The sequence below is a fragment of the Garra rufa genome, chromosome 2 (genome assembly GCF_049309525.1).
Source record: "Garra rufa chromosome 2, GarRuf1.0, whole genome shotgun sequence".
Classification (NCBI taxonomy): Eukaryota; Metazoa; Chordata; class Actinopteri; order Cypriniformes; family Cyprinidae; genus Garra; species Garra rufa.
The window spans coordinates 3,551,637-3,569,847 of NC_133362.1; the positions used below are offsets into that span (position 1 = coordinate 3,551,637).

The 18,211-nt window shown below is 30.1% G+C and overlaps 1 protein-coding gene across 1 annotated transcript in view; it reads left to right on the forward strand.

The window, feature by feature from the left end:
- Positions 1–18,211, forward strand: part of LOC141325134 (serine/threonine-protein kinase 32C-like) — a 219,652-nt gene that overhangs the window by 163,806 nt on the left and 37,635 nt on the right. Inside the window, exon 3 of the mRNA XM_073833623.1 lies at positions 2,293–2,444. Coding sequence (XP_073689724.1) covers positions 2,293–2,444 — 152 coding nt within the window. The remainder of the gene's footprint in view (positions 1–2,292; positions 2,445–18,211) is intronic.

Below are 18,211 nucleotides of genomic sequence, written 5' to 3' on the forward strand. Positions count from 1 at the left end.
GATGCGCTTCTAAACAGTCTCTCGCTGTCGCTGCTTGCAATGATTTTTGACCACATGTTTGATCAGTAGTACACGCCTCTATTTGATCACGTCACCTCATTGTTCACTATCATTTATTCAGCCTTTTCGCTTATTCAGCAGAGTTTTTTTTTTCTATGTTCGGCCGAATAATTTTGGTCATAATAAATATGACTTTTAAACACATAAATAGCTATGAACTTCCCAGGATAACTTGAACGCACTACTAAAAGCTCGTATTGTTGCTGAAACTGAATAAACGTTTGAGTATTGGTCAAAGCATGCAGCAGTATGTGTTGAATGAAAAACAGCAGTGCGCATGAGGCAATGAGGGTCACTCACGGGGAATGGATTGTGTGATTAACCGCAGTCCCGATGGAAAGCAATCTGCCTTTGTGTGTGGAGCAATGAATGGAAAATAAAATACAATAATCTGAGGTTAATGAACTGTGTTCAAAGCAGCGCTTCTGTGAGAGCAACTGACTTTGACGGGTCTCTGCATCAGCGCTTCATGTGTCCTCTGTCTGTCCAGGCTTTAGTGAGCACTACTTCATCAGTTATATAATTGAAATTACTCACTTATAAAAACAGTCAGGAGAAGATATTTGGTCAAGATACAACTATTTGAAAATCTGGAATCTGAGGGTGCAAAAACATAAAAAGACTGTGAAAATCGCCTTTAAAGTTGTCCAAATGAAGTTCTTAGCAATGCATATTACTAATCAGAAATTAAGGTTTGATATATTTACAATAGGACATTTACTAAATATATTCATGGAACATGATCTTTAATTAATATCCTAATGATTTAAGCAGACCAGAGGCACATTCTTCAGCCTGGGACTTATTAATTTTACTTTTGGTTGCCAAAAATCGAACTCTTGGGTTTTCTGTTATTACAAATAAGTAAGCAAGCCCAAAATAATATAACGTAATGCATATTTTTCACAAAAAGTTACCAAAGTAACAATTTGGGACTTATTTTCACTTTTGGTTGCCAAAAATCTAAATCTAAAATGTAAAGAAGTAACATAATTAGTAATGTAACATAATTAAAAAGTAACACAATTAGTTACTTTTGTATGAAGTAATGCAATACATTTAAAAGTAACTTTCCCCAACCCTGAATATAATACTTTTTTATTATTATTATTATTATGTATGTCTCAGAATTTCTAGATGAAAATTACATTATGTGACCCTGAATAAATAATCTTTCCATTGATGTATGGTTTGTTAGGATAGGACAATATTTGGCTGAGATACAACTATTTGAAAATCTGGAATCTGAGGGTGCAAAAAAAATCCAAAAATTGAGAAAATCACCTTTAAAGTTGTCCAAATGAAGTTCTTAGCAATGCATATCACTAATCACAAATTAAGTTTTGATTTATTTACGGTATGAAATTTACAAAGTATCTTCATGGAACATGATCTTTAATTAATATCCTAATGATTTTTGGCATAAGCAGACCAGAGGCACTTTCTTCAGCCTGGGACTTATTAATTTTACTTTTGGTTGAAATAAATAAGCAACTCAGCCCAGGTGACAAAATGTAATGCAAAAGTAAAAAAATTACTGTGTGTGACGCTGAATAAATATTATTTGTAACTCAATTATATATATAAATACTTTTTTTTATTTATTATGTCTCAGAATTTCTAGACAATAATTAAATTTTGTGATCCTGAATAAATAATCTTTCCATTGATGTATGGTTTGCTATTTGAAAATCTGCAATCTGAGGGTGCAAAAAATCAAAATATAGAGAAAATCACCTTTAAAGTTGTCCAAATGAAATTCTTTGCAATGCATATTACTAATGAAAAATTAAGTTTTAATATATTTACGGTAGGAAATTTACAAAATATCTTCATGGAACATGATCTTAGTATCCAAATGATTTTTGGCAAAAATAAAAATCGATAATTTTGAGCTATACAGTGTATTTTTGGCTGTTGCTACAAATATACCCGTGCTCCTTAAGTGACACATATGCATTTGCAGTGATGTAAGATATTAGCATATTAGTCTATGTGACCTGTCCGCTGCCCGAGTCCTGCCTGTGTTTTGACCTTTACCTCCGTCTCACTTCTCACACTCTTGATTATCATTTAATGAGCTTTTAATGCAGATTCTGTGCTGCTGAAGCACCTCTGACCGTGACATTTAGTGCCGGTGGAGTTGAGCGTGGTATTAATAGGCCGTGGGTCTGTGATGAAGTATATGTTGGTGGTCTTCCTCATGGCGTGTTCATCTGTGTGTGTTTCCAGGTGTGCATCGTGCAGAAGCGGGACACGGAGAAGATGTACGCCATGAAGTACATGAACAAGCAGCAGTGCATCGAGCGGGACGAGGTCCGGAACGTCTTTAGAGAGCTTGAGATCCTTCAGGAGATTGAACATGTGTTTTTAGTAAACCTCTGGTGACTATCCTGCGCTTCCTTTCATTCTCTCTTGTCTGCTGCATGTGCATGATCATGATAATGATAGATGTTAAATCTAAAAAGCAATAGCTCACCCAAAAATGCGGAAAAGGTGGTCACCCTCAGGCCATCTCAGATGTAGATGAGTTTGTTACTTCATCAGATTTGGAGAAATGTGTCACTCCATCACTGATCCTCTGGAGCGAATGGGTGCCGTCAGAATGAGAGTCCAAACTGCAGATAAAAACATCACAATAATCCACAATAACCCACAACACTTCAGTCCATAGGTTAACATCTTGAGAAGACAAAAGCTGAAACAAATCCATCAAGGCATTTTTTATTAAAATACATAATCCATAATAACACTTTCTCCAGTGAAAAAGTGGTCTGGTCTGAATCAGGAGAGAAATCTGCACAGATCAAACACTTTTTAGAAGCCAAAACAGCTCTAAATTTTAACACTTGTCTTCTCAAGATGTTAACTGATGGACTGGAGTGGGTTATTGTGGATTATTGTGATGTTTTTATCAGCTGTTTGGACTCTCATTCTGACGGCACCCATTCACTGCAGAGGATCCATTGGTGAGACAGTGATGGAATGACACATTTCTACAAATCTGATGAAGAAACAAACTCGTCTGCATCTTGAATGATCTGAGTGTGAATACATTTAAATGTGCAGTGAATGGGTGCCGTCAGAATGAGAGTCCAAACAGCTGATAAAAACATCACAATAACCCACAAGTAACCCACATCAGTTATCATCCTGAAAGAGACGAAAGCTCAAACAAATCCATCAATACATTTTTAACTCAAATAATCCATAACTAGATAAAAAAAAAGTTTGTCAAAGACAAACTTTAGGTTGGCTTGAAAAAAGCCCAGCTTGAAAGTTTAAAGCAGTTTGTTCCTCAGCTCATTCTGACGGCACCCATTCATTCCAGAGGAACCATTTGTGATGGAATGATAAATTTATACAAATCTGATGAAGAAACTGAGGATGTGTACAGGACGCACACGAACACAGATGTTTTTAAAAAGTACTTCTTAGGACTGTTCTCAAGGCTGAACTCAAGAAGAATTTGAATTCTTGAAAAGAATCTACTTTAAAATCATCATAAATAACTTGTAAGATGGTTAATTAATTAATTGGTTTGTTTAAAATAAGAAGTGTTATGCATTGTTTATTTTATACATTAAGTAATGCTTAATATATTCATATAATACAAAATTGGTTTTATTCAGTGTTATTTTAGTATTATTAGTTTTCATTTTGATTTTATTTAAACTTTTTAAAAATAAAATGAACTGGAAATAAATCACAATTAATTATTAATTATTTTTATTAAATTTTTAGCTACTATTTATTTCCTGTTAATTTGAGTGCTTAATTTTTTATTTTTGTTTTGTTTTTTCAAAACAAATTTTAAAAATGTATAGATAATTTAGAAATGTCTTTATTTCTTCAGTTTTTTTGAGGAAAACACGAGCAAAGATTTTTCTTTTTGAGTGAACTATTGCTTTAAGTAGGAAAGATGCAATTACAAAGAAATGCCTGAAAACTGACATCTGTTCTTTTTGCGTTAGAGACTTCAGGGAAAAACATGACTGAATAAAGCGTGACGGCTGTAAACACTGTTAAACTCTCTTAATCTGTTTAATGTGGCAGCTCAACCTGAAACCAGATCATTAATCTCACATGTCTGATTGTCTGACGTCACAGGAACTGAGATTTGTGTCATGGAAGGACAGAAAGCCAGTATGAGTAATAGATGAGTTTATCATCATCATCATCATCATCATCTTCCTCTTTATACTCTCAGGTCATCTTTATGGCCGTTTCCATAGAAATGCTTTATAACTTCATGTCCTTCTGTGACTCTGTATCTCCGTGTGACGCTCAGTTCATCACTCTGTGTTGATATAAAAAAATCTCTGCAAATACAGAAAAAATAGTCAAAAAATTATAATTATTAGACCTAAAGATTTTCGTATTTGGATTGCATATAAAATTAGCATTTGGATTACACAGTTTTAACAGGTTTTAAGGTTTATATACAGTGTTTATCAACAATAAATCCAGTTTTAATCTCACATTTGAACTAATTGAATATTCTTGTTCAACTGCTAGCCGTATTTTAAGCATGTTCACGGGTCAAAGGCAAAAAAAGAGATTAAGCATAAAAACAATAAGTGTAATACTGCTTTAAATTGTTTTTGTTTTTCCCAAAAATATTTAAAAGTTTTCTGTTTAATTTAACAGCATTTTTGTTTTAGTTTTTCTGAGCAAAAAATAAATATCATACATTTTCCCCTGATTTACAGAAGACACCCACTAAAATGTCACTTAGTGTAGAAATCTTGTCAGGCTTTTTTACAACTAAAGTAAATTTATGACATTTTAAAATACTGATTAGTTGTAATTCTACATTTAAAAAATTTGCCACTATCCTAGATTTTGGCCATTTGTTAGTAAGATTTTTTACTCATTTAAAACACAATAAAATTTAATATGCTTATTCTTTTATATATTTTAATATGTACAAGTCAAAATAAGTATGTTTTTACATAAATATTGTTATACTGAATGACAATGTAACATTATTTCAACCAAATTGTAACATTTTATTCTCCAAAAACCTATTCAAAACCTTAAAAGACACTTTACTTTCATTTAATGTGCTTTCTATGGGCACAAAATCATTTTTGTAAATTGTTTTGACGTGGACATCTTAACGTCTTTGACCCTCATACGTTTTAACTGAAAAAATGTAATTTTCACAATAATCAGATTTATGCTCATTGTAAGGAATTGGAATAAATGCATATAAAAAGGTGATTTAAATAAAATCAAATAGATGCAAAGAATTAATAGTAAACATCCCATGTGTTTTCAAGTGCAGAAATCTGTTTATGACTGACAAATATGCATCACATCAAGTTCATTGATTTATATTTTCATCTTAATTGAAATTCTTATTTTTTTAACTTAAGAAAAAGTTATGTATATTTCATTATTTATTTATTTTCCCTTTTGTTCCTTTTACCAAACTTAAGAATTAGAAAATAAAAAATGTTCTTAAAAATCATCAATAACCTCTTAAAATTAATATAACCTCCAACTTGATGCAAGATGTTTAATTATTTTTTTTTAATGCATTATTATATTTGAAACCACCAATTTAAAAAAAATGACCTGTGTAATCTAAATGGACTGCGCTGTAAAAAGTTTTAACCAGTTTCAACTTAAAAACTTAAGTTCAGCAGCTGCCTTAATTTTAAAGTTAAATCAACTTAAAACTCACGACAATAAAATTTGTTAAAATGACTTGCATTTTAAGTTGATTTAACGTATGAGTTGAAACTATTTGTATTTTAAGTTAATTTAACTTATGAGTTGAAACTACTTGAATTTAAGTTGATATAACTTACGAGTTAAAACTTATTGCATTTTAAGTTGATTTAACTTATGAGTTAAAACGTCTTGCATTTTAAGTTGTTTTAACTTATGAGTTGAAACTACTTGAATTTAAGTTGATATAACTTATGAGTTAACTTATTGCATTTTAAGTTGATTTAACTTATGAGTTAAAACGTCTTGCATTTTAAGTTGATTTAACTTATGAGTTAAAACGTCTTGCATTTTAAGTTGATTTAACTTATGAGTTGAAACTACTTGAATTTAAGTTGATATAACTTACGAGTTAAAACTTATTGCATTTTAAGTTGATTTAACTTATGAGTTAAAACGTCTTGCATTTTAAGTTGTTTTAACTTATGAGTTGAAACTACTTGAATTTAAGTTGATATAACTTACGAGTTAAAACTTATTGCATTTTAAGTTGATTTAACTTATGAGTTAAAACGTCTTGCATTTTAAGTTGATTTAACTTATGAGTTGAAACTACTTGAATTTAAGTTGATATAACTTACGAGTTAAAACTTATTGCATTTTAAGTTGATTTAACTTATGAGTTAAAACGTCTTGCATTTTAAGTTGTTTTAACTTATGAGTTGAAACTACTTGAATTTAAGTTGATATAACTTACGAGTTAAAACTTATTGCATTTTAAGTTAATTTAACTTATGAGTTAAAACGTCTTGCATTTTAAGTTGATTTAACTTATGAGTTGAAACTACTTGAATTTAAGTTGATATAACTTACGAGTTAAAACTTATTGCATTTTAAGTTGATTTAACTTATGAGTTAAAACGTCTTGCATTTTAAGTTGATTTAACTTATGAGTTAAAACGTCTTGCATTTTAAGTTGATTTAACTTATGAGTTAAAACGTCTTGCATTTTAAGTTGATTTAACTTATGAGTTAAAACGTCTTGCATTTTAAGTTGATTTAACTTATGAGTTAAAACATCTTGCATTTTAAGTTGATTTAACTTATGAGTTGAAACTACTTGAATTTAAGTTGATATAACTTACGAGTTAAAACTTATTGCATTTTAAGTTGATTTAACTTATGAGTTAAAACGTCTTGCATTTTAAGTTGATTTAACTTATGAGTTAAAACGTCTTGCATTTTAAGTTGATTTAACTTATGAGTTAAAACGTCTTGCATTTTAAGTTGTTTTAACTTATGAGTTGAAACTACTTGAATTTAAGTTGATATAACTTACGAGTTAAAACGTCTTGCATTTTAAGTTGATTTAACTTATGAGTTAAAACGTCTTGCATTTTAAGTTGATTTAACTTATGAGTTAAAACGTCTTGCATTTTAAGTTGTTTTAACTTATGAGTTGAAACTACTTGAATTTAAGTTGATATAACTTACGAGTTAAAACTTATTGCATTTTAAGTTGATTTAACTTAAAATGTTAAGGCAGCTGCTGAACTTAAGTTGAAGTTTAAGTTGAAACTGGTTAAAACTTTTTACAGTGTGCTATTCAAATGCTTAATTCTTACATTTATGCCTTTTTTAGTGTAAAATGTGCTTGGACATTGTGATCAGTTTCTGTGTGAGTATTGCGTTGACAATGCAACGCTCACAGGTTCGATTCCCAGGGAATGCATGAACTAAAAAGTCCAAATGTTGAATGCAATGTCAGTCAGTTTGGATAAAAGCATCTGCCGAATGCATGAATGCAAATTCAGTAAAAAGTCGTTCTGATAATGATAATGATTTCAGGTAGTGTCTGTTTGCATCTGATCTGTTTGCATATGATAATTGTTCATTTCACATCAAAGCCGCATGAACCTGAAGGAGAAAAACCTCTCTGAATTACCCCTAATCTGCCGCCTTCAAAAGCCGAAACCGTACAGAACGACAAACACGAGAATGAAAGACATCTCCGCACACAATGCGTCTCTCATGCATATTGCAGCACTGGTTCTCTCTCCCACGCCGCTCCGGCATGACAGCTCTCTTCCAGTCTCCATCTGTCAGACAATGGCTCCGTCTCTCCGCTCATGATGGAGGCGCTTCATCGGGCCAGCATATGCACACAACACCACGCCGTTTATAAATAATACCTGTCGTTTATTGCTCAAGCGGCCCATACGGCTGGAAACGTCTGCACCGTGTCCACCTGTCTGGATCTCACAGCTGCGTGTGACAGAAACCGCAACGTGTGGAGAACAAATGAAGTAAACTTCATCAGAGAGAGAAATCAGACAGCAGGCTGTCAAAGCTAGGCATCTGCTTACTATTTGTTCCTAATCACTGGCAAACAGAGTCTCTGCCACTATATGAAAAATAAATGATAGTGAACAATGATGTGAAGCACTAATGATCAAACATGTGGTCAGTGTGGAAGCATTTAAAAACTGTCCGAGAAAGACGCAAAAATCATTGCAAGCAGCGACAGCGAGAGACTGTTTAGAAGCGCATCGCATGTCTTCATGAGAAGAGAAAGGTTACTGTATGATGACTGAAATCATCCATTAGTCAATCAACTCCAGAACGTTCTGTTGTCTAATACACCAGACACCAATTGTGTTTATTCTGACAGCAGCTCCTTAGCCAGGGTTCAAAGACCAAAGATGACAATCATTCACAAATCTGCTGCTGCCAGCAAAAACTAGGACTGAGCTCTTCTTGCGGGTTTACCACTAAATAAAAGACAACATTCAGAAATGTTAGTATTGGCATTTTACTGTTGTTCTGTCAAAAAAAAAAAAAAGTAAGACAAAAATAATTCCAACAGCTCTATTAATACATTTATTCTAACATTATTCTTTACTCAGCAAGGCTGCATTTATTTGTGCATTAAAAACACATGCCTGATTCAAGAAGGGGCTCTTAAAAATGGCCAAAGAAAATTATTTTACTAACTTATTCATTTTAAGTTAAATAGTGCTTTGTTGGTAGACTAAAATGTCTACTAGACTGTTAAAAATGTTCAGTGTTAAATATTTTTTAATTGCTGTTTTGTTGTTTTTCAAGACAAAGCTGTAAAAGGCAAATATTGGCTATTTAATTTATGCAATAGTGAAAAAAAATGGGCAAAATACGTGGGGGAAAACACGGAAAACCGTGTTCAGTAATCAGCCTTCGGCCCAGTGTTTATTGTTACAATGTTTAAAATACTTTATGTGACCCTGAATAAATAAGCTTTCCAGTGATGCAAGGTTTGGGACAATATTTGGCTGAGATGCAATTATTTAAATATCTGGAATCTGAGGGTGCAAAAATATCTAAATATTGAGAAAATCACCTTTAAAGTTGTCCAAATGAAGTTCTTAGCCATGCATATTACTAAGCAAAAATTAAGTGTTGATATATTTACAGTAGGAAATTCATGGAACATGATCCTAATATCCTACTGATTTTTGGCATAAAAGAAAAAGTGGACATTTTGAGCTATACAATGTATTTTTGACTATTGCTACAAATATACCTGTGCTACTTAAGACTGGTTTTGTGCTCCAGGGTCACATATAATCCCACAATTCTTACTTCTTTTCTTGCATTTTGCAAGTTTATATAATTTGGGAAGAAAAAAGTCAATATAGTGATTATAAAAAGTCACAATTATCTTTTTTTCTATTTAGTTTTGGAAACAAGTTTCTGTAAGAGAGGGAGAGAAGATACAGGTTGCTTCACGATGCCATAGAAGATTTTTTTTTCTGTCTAAATGGTTCCATAAAGAACCTTTAACATCTAAAGAACCTTTCTGTTTCACAAAAGTTTCTATGTCAAAAGAAGGTTCTTCAGATTATAAAAAGGTAAGAAAGAGATGGTTCTTTAAAGAACCTTTGACTGAATGGTTCTCTGTGGTACGTAATGTCTCCGCAAAACAGTCGTTTCCTGGATTTCCTCCATCCTCCCCGTTTGAGGACAGTCTCGGTCGTGTGTGATTCACTCAGTGATGGCCGCTCGGGGTGTTTGCTGATTGTAGTGTGATTTGAGTAATGTTTCTCTGACAGACGTGATCCTGCTTCTGAGAAATTGAATTCTGTTGTGTTCTCTATAAGCACAAACTAGATTTGCTGGAGCTTCCTGGAAGTGCCCAGAGTCAGGACTATATCTCTCTCTCTCTCTCTGTGTGTGTGTGTGTTTCAGATGGACTTTAGAGACACGTTTGTCTTCAAAGGGAATTTTATTATTTTTCAATGTCAAAAGCTAGGGTGAAAGTTACGTTCTGTATTAAAAAAAATACGTAAGAATGTTCTCAAAGTTGAACACAATAAGAAATATAATATAAAAACATTCTGGGTCTTTTTGCACCCAAAGAATGATTTTTTATTTTTATTTTTTTGTTTTTGTTTTTGTTTTAATCAGTCATAACCTTATACTTTTCAACAAAACTTTATTGTATCTGATCAGCAACATTTCATTAATAAAGGTGATTTTTTTTAATGTTACTGTTGTTGCATTTACCACTTTTCTATTTATCTATTTTTTTAAAGAGAAAATTTTAGATTTCATATTACACCAAAAAACTTTCATGCAAATTATGTATATATATATTTTTCAGTATTGATTAGAAATTTGATTTTAATAAAAAAAAAATTGTCTGAAACTCAATTAATTAATTAATTTTAAGAAAATTGTCTGAAACCTCTTAAAACTAAATTGTAAAATATAAAATATAGCTGTAAGCAGCGATTACCGGGATTCAAGCACTTTAAGGCATTTATGCACATATGAAAAAAGCCTTTTTTGCAAATCCAGGTATTTTACCATAGAAATATTATGTTTTATAACGTTTATGACTGTTATAGCGCCAGCTGTGGTCTGCTTTGGTCCACTTAGTAATGTGGTCAAACCTCTAGAACTAAGTATTACAGTTTGTGCATCATGCCCATTTTCTTTAGAAAATATAACAAAAAGCTATTAAAATAAGCTTTAATTAAATGTTTTGCTATTTTAGTTCATTAGTTTAAACTAAATATAAACTAAATAAAAAAAAAATCAAAATTCAAGTAATAGTAATTTAGTTTTAGTTAACTATAATAACCCTTTATATACAATATTGCCATACCATGTACAAAACAATTTTTTATTTTTTTTTTTCGTTTTTTGGTTTTTTTGGACAAGAAAAAAAATTGTCTGAAACTTAATGACCATTTAATCAAAGAAATGTCAGTATTATTTCCGTTGGAATTAATGGAATTTCATCAAACTCATGATTGTATGAAGTTTGTACAACCTACATATTTATTTCTAACAAAACAACACAAATACTTCTAGAAGTTTTCAGATAAAATAAATTCATTTCATTGTCAGCTGCCGTTTTTCATGCTGCAATGGTTTGTCAGTAGACAAAAATGTTTATCAACACAGTTCAGTCCAAAAAGATATGGGGAAAAGGTGAAATATATATTTTTATAAACATTTTTTGACACTAATAAGACACAAAACTAATATGACACAAAACAAAACACCTAATGGGATTCCATATATACCTGGGTCAAAAATGACTGAACATGAAACCTCTATAATTTCTTGAAACAAAATTGTAAAATATAAAATATAGCTGCAAGGGGTTCAAGCACTTTAAGGCATTTAAGCACAAATGAAAAAAGACACCATGTAGAAGCCTTTTTTGCAAATCCAGGTAACTTACCATAGAAATATTATGTTTTTTAACATTTATGACTGTTTGGCGCCAGCTTTAAGTCATTTAACCCCTGTGCATTAATTTAAAAGAGTTACACAAAGGTTCATAAAGAAAAAAAATGTCCATGTTCAAAAACTGTCATTAAAAATTTGAAGCTTGGGAGTACAGACTGACTCCCTCATTTTAAAGAAGACCCTTGGCAGATTGTTGTTGAAGTAAAAAAAAAATTGTAAAAAATTTAAACCAAAAAAGATATGGAGGTTTAAGTTTATGAGCAATTTTTTATATAAAATATGTATTTTAGAAAACATTTTGAACTCAAAAATCAAAGCCATAAATCTAAACAAGCTGTGTTCCAAATTTGAGGTTGATATTTAAAAAAATTAGGTTTTAGTAACATTTTGTTTGGGAGCAGTACCAAACTTTTATATGCCAAACTTAAAAAAAAAAAAAAATGGCCCCATCTAGTAAAAAGTAGTCGACACTTACAGTTTGAAGCTAAAAAAATTGCATCATTTTATTGTTAAATGGCCCTAGGATTAAAAATCTCCCATTTAAATGGTTTCAATGAAGACATTTTTGTCCAAAAGGTGCTGAGAGGAACTATTTTTTGTACAGAGTGTAAAATAAATTTATTAAAGGAAATGAGGGTCAAATATTAAAAAAAAAAAATGAAATTGCCAAAAAAATAAATAAAAAAATGGCCATAAAAATGCCATAATGCATTTTTAACAAGTAGGCCATTTTCACGTTTTATATATTTTCACATTTAATATATTTCTGTATCTTTTATATATTTATAATTCTATAAAATTAAAAATGTTGGCAGCAATAAAATAAGTTTTAAATTATTAATATTTTACAATTAGCAACAACAATTCAAAGCAGTGTTACACTTATATATATTTCGTCACCTTAGAATTATAAGGTTCTATCTGCATTCTCAGCACTTTCGAGATATTGAGCTTCAAAGTTCTTGCATTCCATAGACTTCTGTAGATAGAACCATTTTTGTTTTCTAAAAAAAGGCTCAAAATTTACACAGCTTACAAAAGAAACATCAAATAATGTAAATAAATTGTCACAGAATAAGAATATGTGAATAACTAAATTTTGACAAAAATGTCAGATAGAACCTTATAATTCTAAGGTGACGATTTGTTCAGAGTTGTTTTGGATATTAAAGGAAATGAGGGTGAAATATTAAAATTCCAAAAAAAAAAAAAAAAAACAAACACCTGAGCCAAAGTGTATGCAGTTAGCATTAACACAGGCTAAACTATATAAAAAATAAAAAATAAACTAAAATGGAAAAAAATGTCCAAAAGGTTGCACAAGGGTTAAGCACATACACTTAACAATTATAATGCATTCAAAAAAGTAGGCCATTTTCACATTCTGGGTCTGTTTGGACCCGAAGAATCGTTTTATTATTTTTTTATTTTCACTTAATGTTTTTTGTGTATTTTTTTATGACTAGTAATGTGGTCAAACCTCTAGAACTAAGTATTACAGTTTGTGCATCATGGCCATTTTCTTTAGAAAATATAACAAAAAGCTATTAAAATAAGCTTTAAACAAGAGCAATAGATGTTCTGTCTTAGTTTAGAGAAGTGTGTGTGTTCTTGAAGGACAGTATCTCTTTTGTAAGTCAGTGGTGAGCAGTGAAGTATGTGACGTAGGGAAGGACAGTTTGACATTGACAGCTCCATCTCATATATATGTGTGTGTATATATATATAATTATTTTATTTGAAGCAGGGGGGGATTTTCTCTTTCTCTCAGAAGCTGCTTTCATGTGTCTCTCCTGAACACAAACTGAGCTTTGAAGAGCTGCGTCTCTGAAAGTCAGAGGAGCTTCTACTGCAGGCTGGAAATCAAGAGGGTTTCCTCTTCCTCCTCCTCCTCCTCCTCCTCCTCACAGGAAGCACAGAGTCTCTTTAAGCCTTTAAAATGTTCCGTCTGCACAAAGTTGTAATTACTGTATCCATTTACCCGCTCTGAGTCACGAAGCAGCAGGAGAAGGGCTCTGTCACATAAACACACACCGTCAGGAAAACACAATCAACACCTTCAAAACACTGACGACTCGCCAATGTCTCTATATCAACTAGTTCACTATTAAGTTATAGTACTTCATTGGCATGATTGTATTTAGCAGTGTTATCTCAGTATCATTTAGATATAGTTAGATTTTTTATTATTAATTTGTATATTTTTGGTTTTCATTTCAATTTTACTATAGTGATTTTATTGTGGTTTATTATTTCCTTTTAAAAAACGCCTATTTGATTTTCATTTTTGTATTAGTTTTAGTTGTAGTTATTTCAGTTCACCAGTTTAAACTAAATAAAAAGGATACATTTTGTGTTGGTAACTGGCAAAAAAAAAAAGGGGAGTTTTTATAAGTTTGAGATTTTATTTCAGTATTTTTCAGTTTTAATTTATTTAACCCTTTCTATACAATATTGCCATACCATGTAAATTTTATTTTATTTTTGTACATTTTAAAAATATAAATTTTAATATTTTATTTAATATTTTATATATTTTTTAATATTTTTTATTTTTTTATTTAATATTTAATATTTTTATATTTATTATATTTAATATTTTAAATTTAGCTAAAGTTTTAGTAATTTTGCTGCTTTTGTCACATATTATTTTTTTAATATTCCTATATAATTCTATAAAATTAAAAATGTTGGCAACTAGCTGCAATAAAATAAGTTTAAAATTATTAATATCTTACTATTAGTAAGTTTTAGTTATTTTGCATAATATCTTTAATTAGTCATTTTTATATTTTGGTTTTCATTTAAATTTTACTTAAAATGATAGTAATTAAAAAAAGTATTGTGATTTATTATTAACTTTTAAAATATGTCTAAATAATTTTCATTATTATACTAATAGTTCATCAGTTTAAACTTAATACAAATGAGAAATGCTGAAATAAAAATAAGTTTGAGTTTTTTTTTAGATATTTAATTTGTTGTTGTCTTTTATTTTAAGTAAATATTTCAAGTTTTCTTTTTACATTTAATTTTATTTTCAAAAAAATTATTAAAATAATTATTTTTTAAATATTTTATTAGATACAGTTCGATTTTTTTATTATTAATTTGTATATTTTTGGTTTTCATTTCAATTTTACTTATAGTAATTTTATTGTGTTTTATTATTTCCTTTTCAAAATATTTCTATATGGTTTTCATTTTTGTATTAGTTTGAGTTATTTCAGTTCATCAGTTTAAACTAAATAAATAAAAATTAGAAATTTTGTGTTGTCAACTGGCAAAAATAAAAATAAGTGAGTTTTTATAAGCTTGAGATTTTATTTCAGTTTCAAATTTCAGTTTCAAATTTAATAACCCCATACAATATTGCCATACCATGTAAAAAACCAAGTTTTTATTTTTTACATTGTTTTATTTTTGAACAAAATATTTTAAAAAAATGTATTTTAATATTTTATATTATTTTAATATTTTAAATTTAGGTAAAGTTTTAGTAATTTTGCTGCTTTTGTCACTTATGACATTTTTTTATATTCCTAGATAATTCTATAAAATTAAAAATGTTGACAACTAGCTGCAGTAAAATAAGTTTTAAATTCTTAATATTTTACAATAAATTTTACAATATTTTTACTATTTTTTTTAATTATTAGTAAGTTTTTGTAATTTTGAATTTTTATGTTTTTGGTTTTCATTTCAATTTTACTTAAAATTATAGTGATTTAAAAAATATATTGTTTTTTATTATTAACTTTTCAAAATATGTCTATATAATTTTCATTTTTATTGCAGTTTTAGTTATTTTAGTTCATCAGTTTAAACTAAATAAAAATGCTGAAATAAAAATAAGTTTGATTTTTTTTTTTAGATATTCAATTTGTTATAGTCTTTTATTTCAAGTAAGTATTTCAAGTTTCCTTTCTACATTTTTTTAAAATAGATTTTTAACTATTAATATATTATTAATTATATCTTTTATATCTAGAAGTTTTGTCACTTTTGTATTTTTTATTATAGTATGTTTATTTTTATATTTTTATATTACTATTTTTATTTTTTATTTCAGTTTGTTATTTTAGTACAAGTTAAAAGAAAATTGTTTTACTTTTTTAATTTTATTGTAGTTTTTATTCATTTTATTTTAGCTTTAGTTATTTTAGTTCATCTGTTTAAACTATAGATTTATTGATATATATTTTTAGATATTTTAATACAAGTAATAAAAAAACTATATTTTTTAAGGTTTTAGGTTTAGTTAACTATAATAACCCTTTATATAAAATATTGCCATACAATGTACAAAACAATTTTTTTTTTTTTTTTTTTTTCAAATTACATATTTTAAATTATTATTATTATATTACCTTTAAAGTTTTGTCACTTTTTTGTATTTTTTATTTTTTTTTATACAGTATGTGTATAGTTTTTATTTCTTTTTTATTTTAATTTTTTTAAATGATAAATGCTGTGTTGGCAACTGGCTGAAATAAAACTAAGTTTGAGGTTTTTTTTTAGATATTTTATTTCAGCTAATGTTTATATAATTTCAAGTAATGAAAAAGTTTAGTGTTTTTTTTTTTTTAACAGATTTTACAAAGTAGTTAAAGTTTTAGTAATTTTGCTGCTTTTATGTCCATAGAAAGCACATTAAATGTAAGTAAAGTCTACTTTTAAGGTTTCAAGTACGTTTTTGGAGGTTTAAATGTCAAAATTTGGTTGAAATAATGTTACAATCGTCATTCAGTGTAACAACTAATTAGTATTTGAGGTGAAAGTAATTCATCTTTTAATATGTCATACATTTATTTTCGTTGTAAATATGCCTTACAAGATTGACACTGAATGTCATTTTAGTGGTGTCTTCTGTAAATCAGGGAAAAATGTATTATATTTATTTTTTGCTCAGAAAAACAAAAATGCTCTTAAATTAAACAGAAAACGTTTTAATATTTGTTCGGAAAAACAACATTATTGTATTCATTTTTTCAGTTATTATTTATTTTATTAAAAGTAATGTATATTTTTTGATAGTTTTAGTTTTACTTAACTATAAATATAAGGTTTTACATAGAATATTGCCACACCATGCACAAAACATGTTTGTTTTTTTTCTTGTCACATTTTATTTTATGTACATATATATGTGGGTCAAAGACAAAAAAAAGAGTTTTTTAAAATATTTCCAACAGAATAAAAGATTACCATTTACAATTAGTTTAGAGCTGTTTTGGCTTGTAAATGGTAATCTTTTATTCTGTGGGAAATATTTAAAAAAACGTTGGGAACCAAACAACTTTGGACCCCATTGACTTTCATTGTGGACCAAGAGATTTCTCGAAATATCTGTTTTTATGTTATATTTCAGGGTGGACTGAGTTCAGGTTTTACTCAAAGCATTCAGCTCTTTATTTTCTCCTTGATTCTTTCACATGGAGAGACTTGATCTCGTCCAGCGTCTCTGTCGTAGAGGACGCTCGTCTCCTCTCTGCTGGAACTTTCCTCAACTTCACAGCTCAGGAAACTTGTGAAGTGCATTCGGGACGTTCCTTATGAAGGCACCTTGTGAAATAAGGCCAGCGTTGAGGCGTTGACTGTGGCACATTCAGGAGAAATACTCTGAGGAGCGAACCAAAGTGTGTGTGTCGCCTGGAGTCGCTCGTGAAGCGCAGACAAGCGCTCAGTTCTATTTGGGACACTGCGAAATTTTTGACGAAATGTTGTACTCCCTCTGTTTTCCTCTTTATGTGTTCCTCTCTCTCTCTCTCTCTCTCTCTCTGCATCCCTCGTCTCATTTGTCATCATGGCCTGATTATTTCAGCCTCTCGGACTCTTTCCAGTCTGCTAACCTTCCTCCTGGTGCTCCCGCTGTGGTGTGAGAGCGAATAAAGGCCGTCTCTCCCTTCGGTCCGGCTCGGGAACGCCTGTTCTCTTTGTAACACGCTGCAGGTTTAACCCACTTGACAACTATTGTCCTGTAGAGGCTTTTAGACCATACGTCTCCGGCTGAAACTTAAAGGAATAGTTCAGGCAGTGTGCTCAGATGAGTTTGTTTCATCATCAGATTTGTAGAAATGTGTCATTCCATCACTGTCTCACCAACGGATCCTTTGGAGTGAATGGGTGCCGTCAGAATGAGATTCAAAACAGCTGATAAATACATCACAATAATCCACAATAATTCACTCCAGTCCATCAGTTAACATCTTGAGAAGACAAGTGTTAAAACTTAAAGCTGTTTTGAGTTGTAAACGTTGCAGATGTCTCTCCTGATTCAGACCAGTCCACTTTTTCACTGGAGGAAGTGTTATTATGGATTATGGACTCAATGTAATTGAGTTAAAGTCATCTTAATGATGGATTTGTTTGAGCCTTTGTCTTCTCAAGATGTTAACTGATGGACTGGAGTGTTTTATTGTGGATTATTGTGATGTTTTTATCAGCTGTTTGGACTCTCATTCTGACGGCACCCATTCACTGCACACTCAAATGTACTCACCCTCAGATCATCCAAGATATAGATTAGTTTGTTTGTTCATCAGATTTGTATAAATGTGTCATTCCATCACTGTCTCACCTACGGATCCTTTGGAGTGAATGGGTGCCGTCAGAATGAGAGTCCAAACAGCTGATAAAAACATCACAGTAATCCACAATAATTCACTCCAGTCCATCAGTTAACATCTTGACAGGACAAAAGCTGAAACAAATTAATTACTAAGACTTTTTT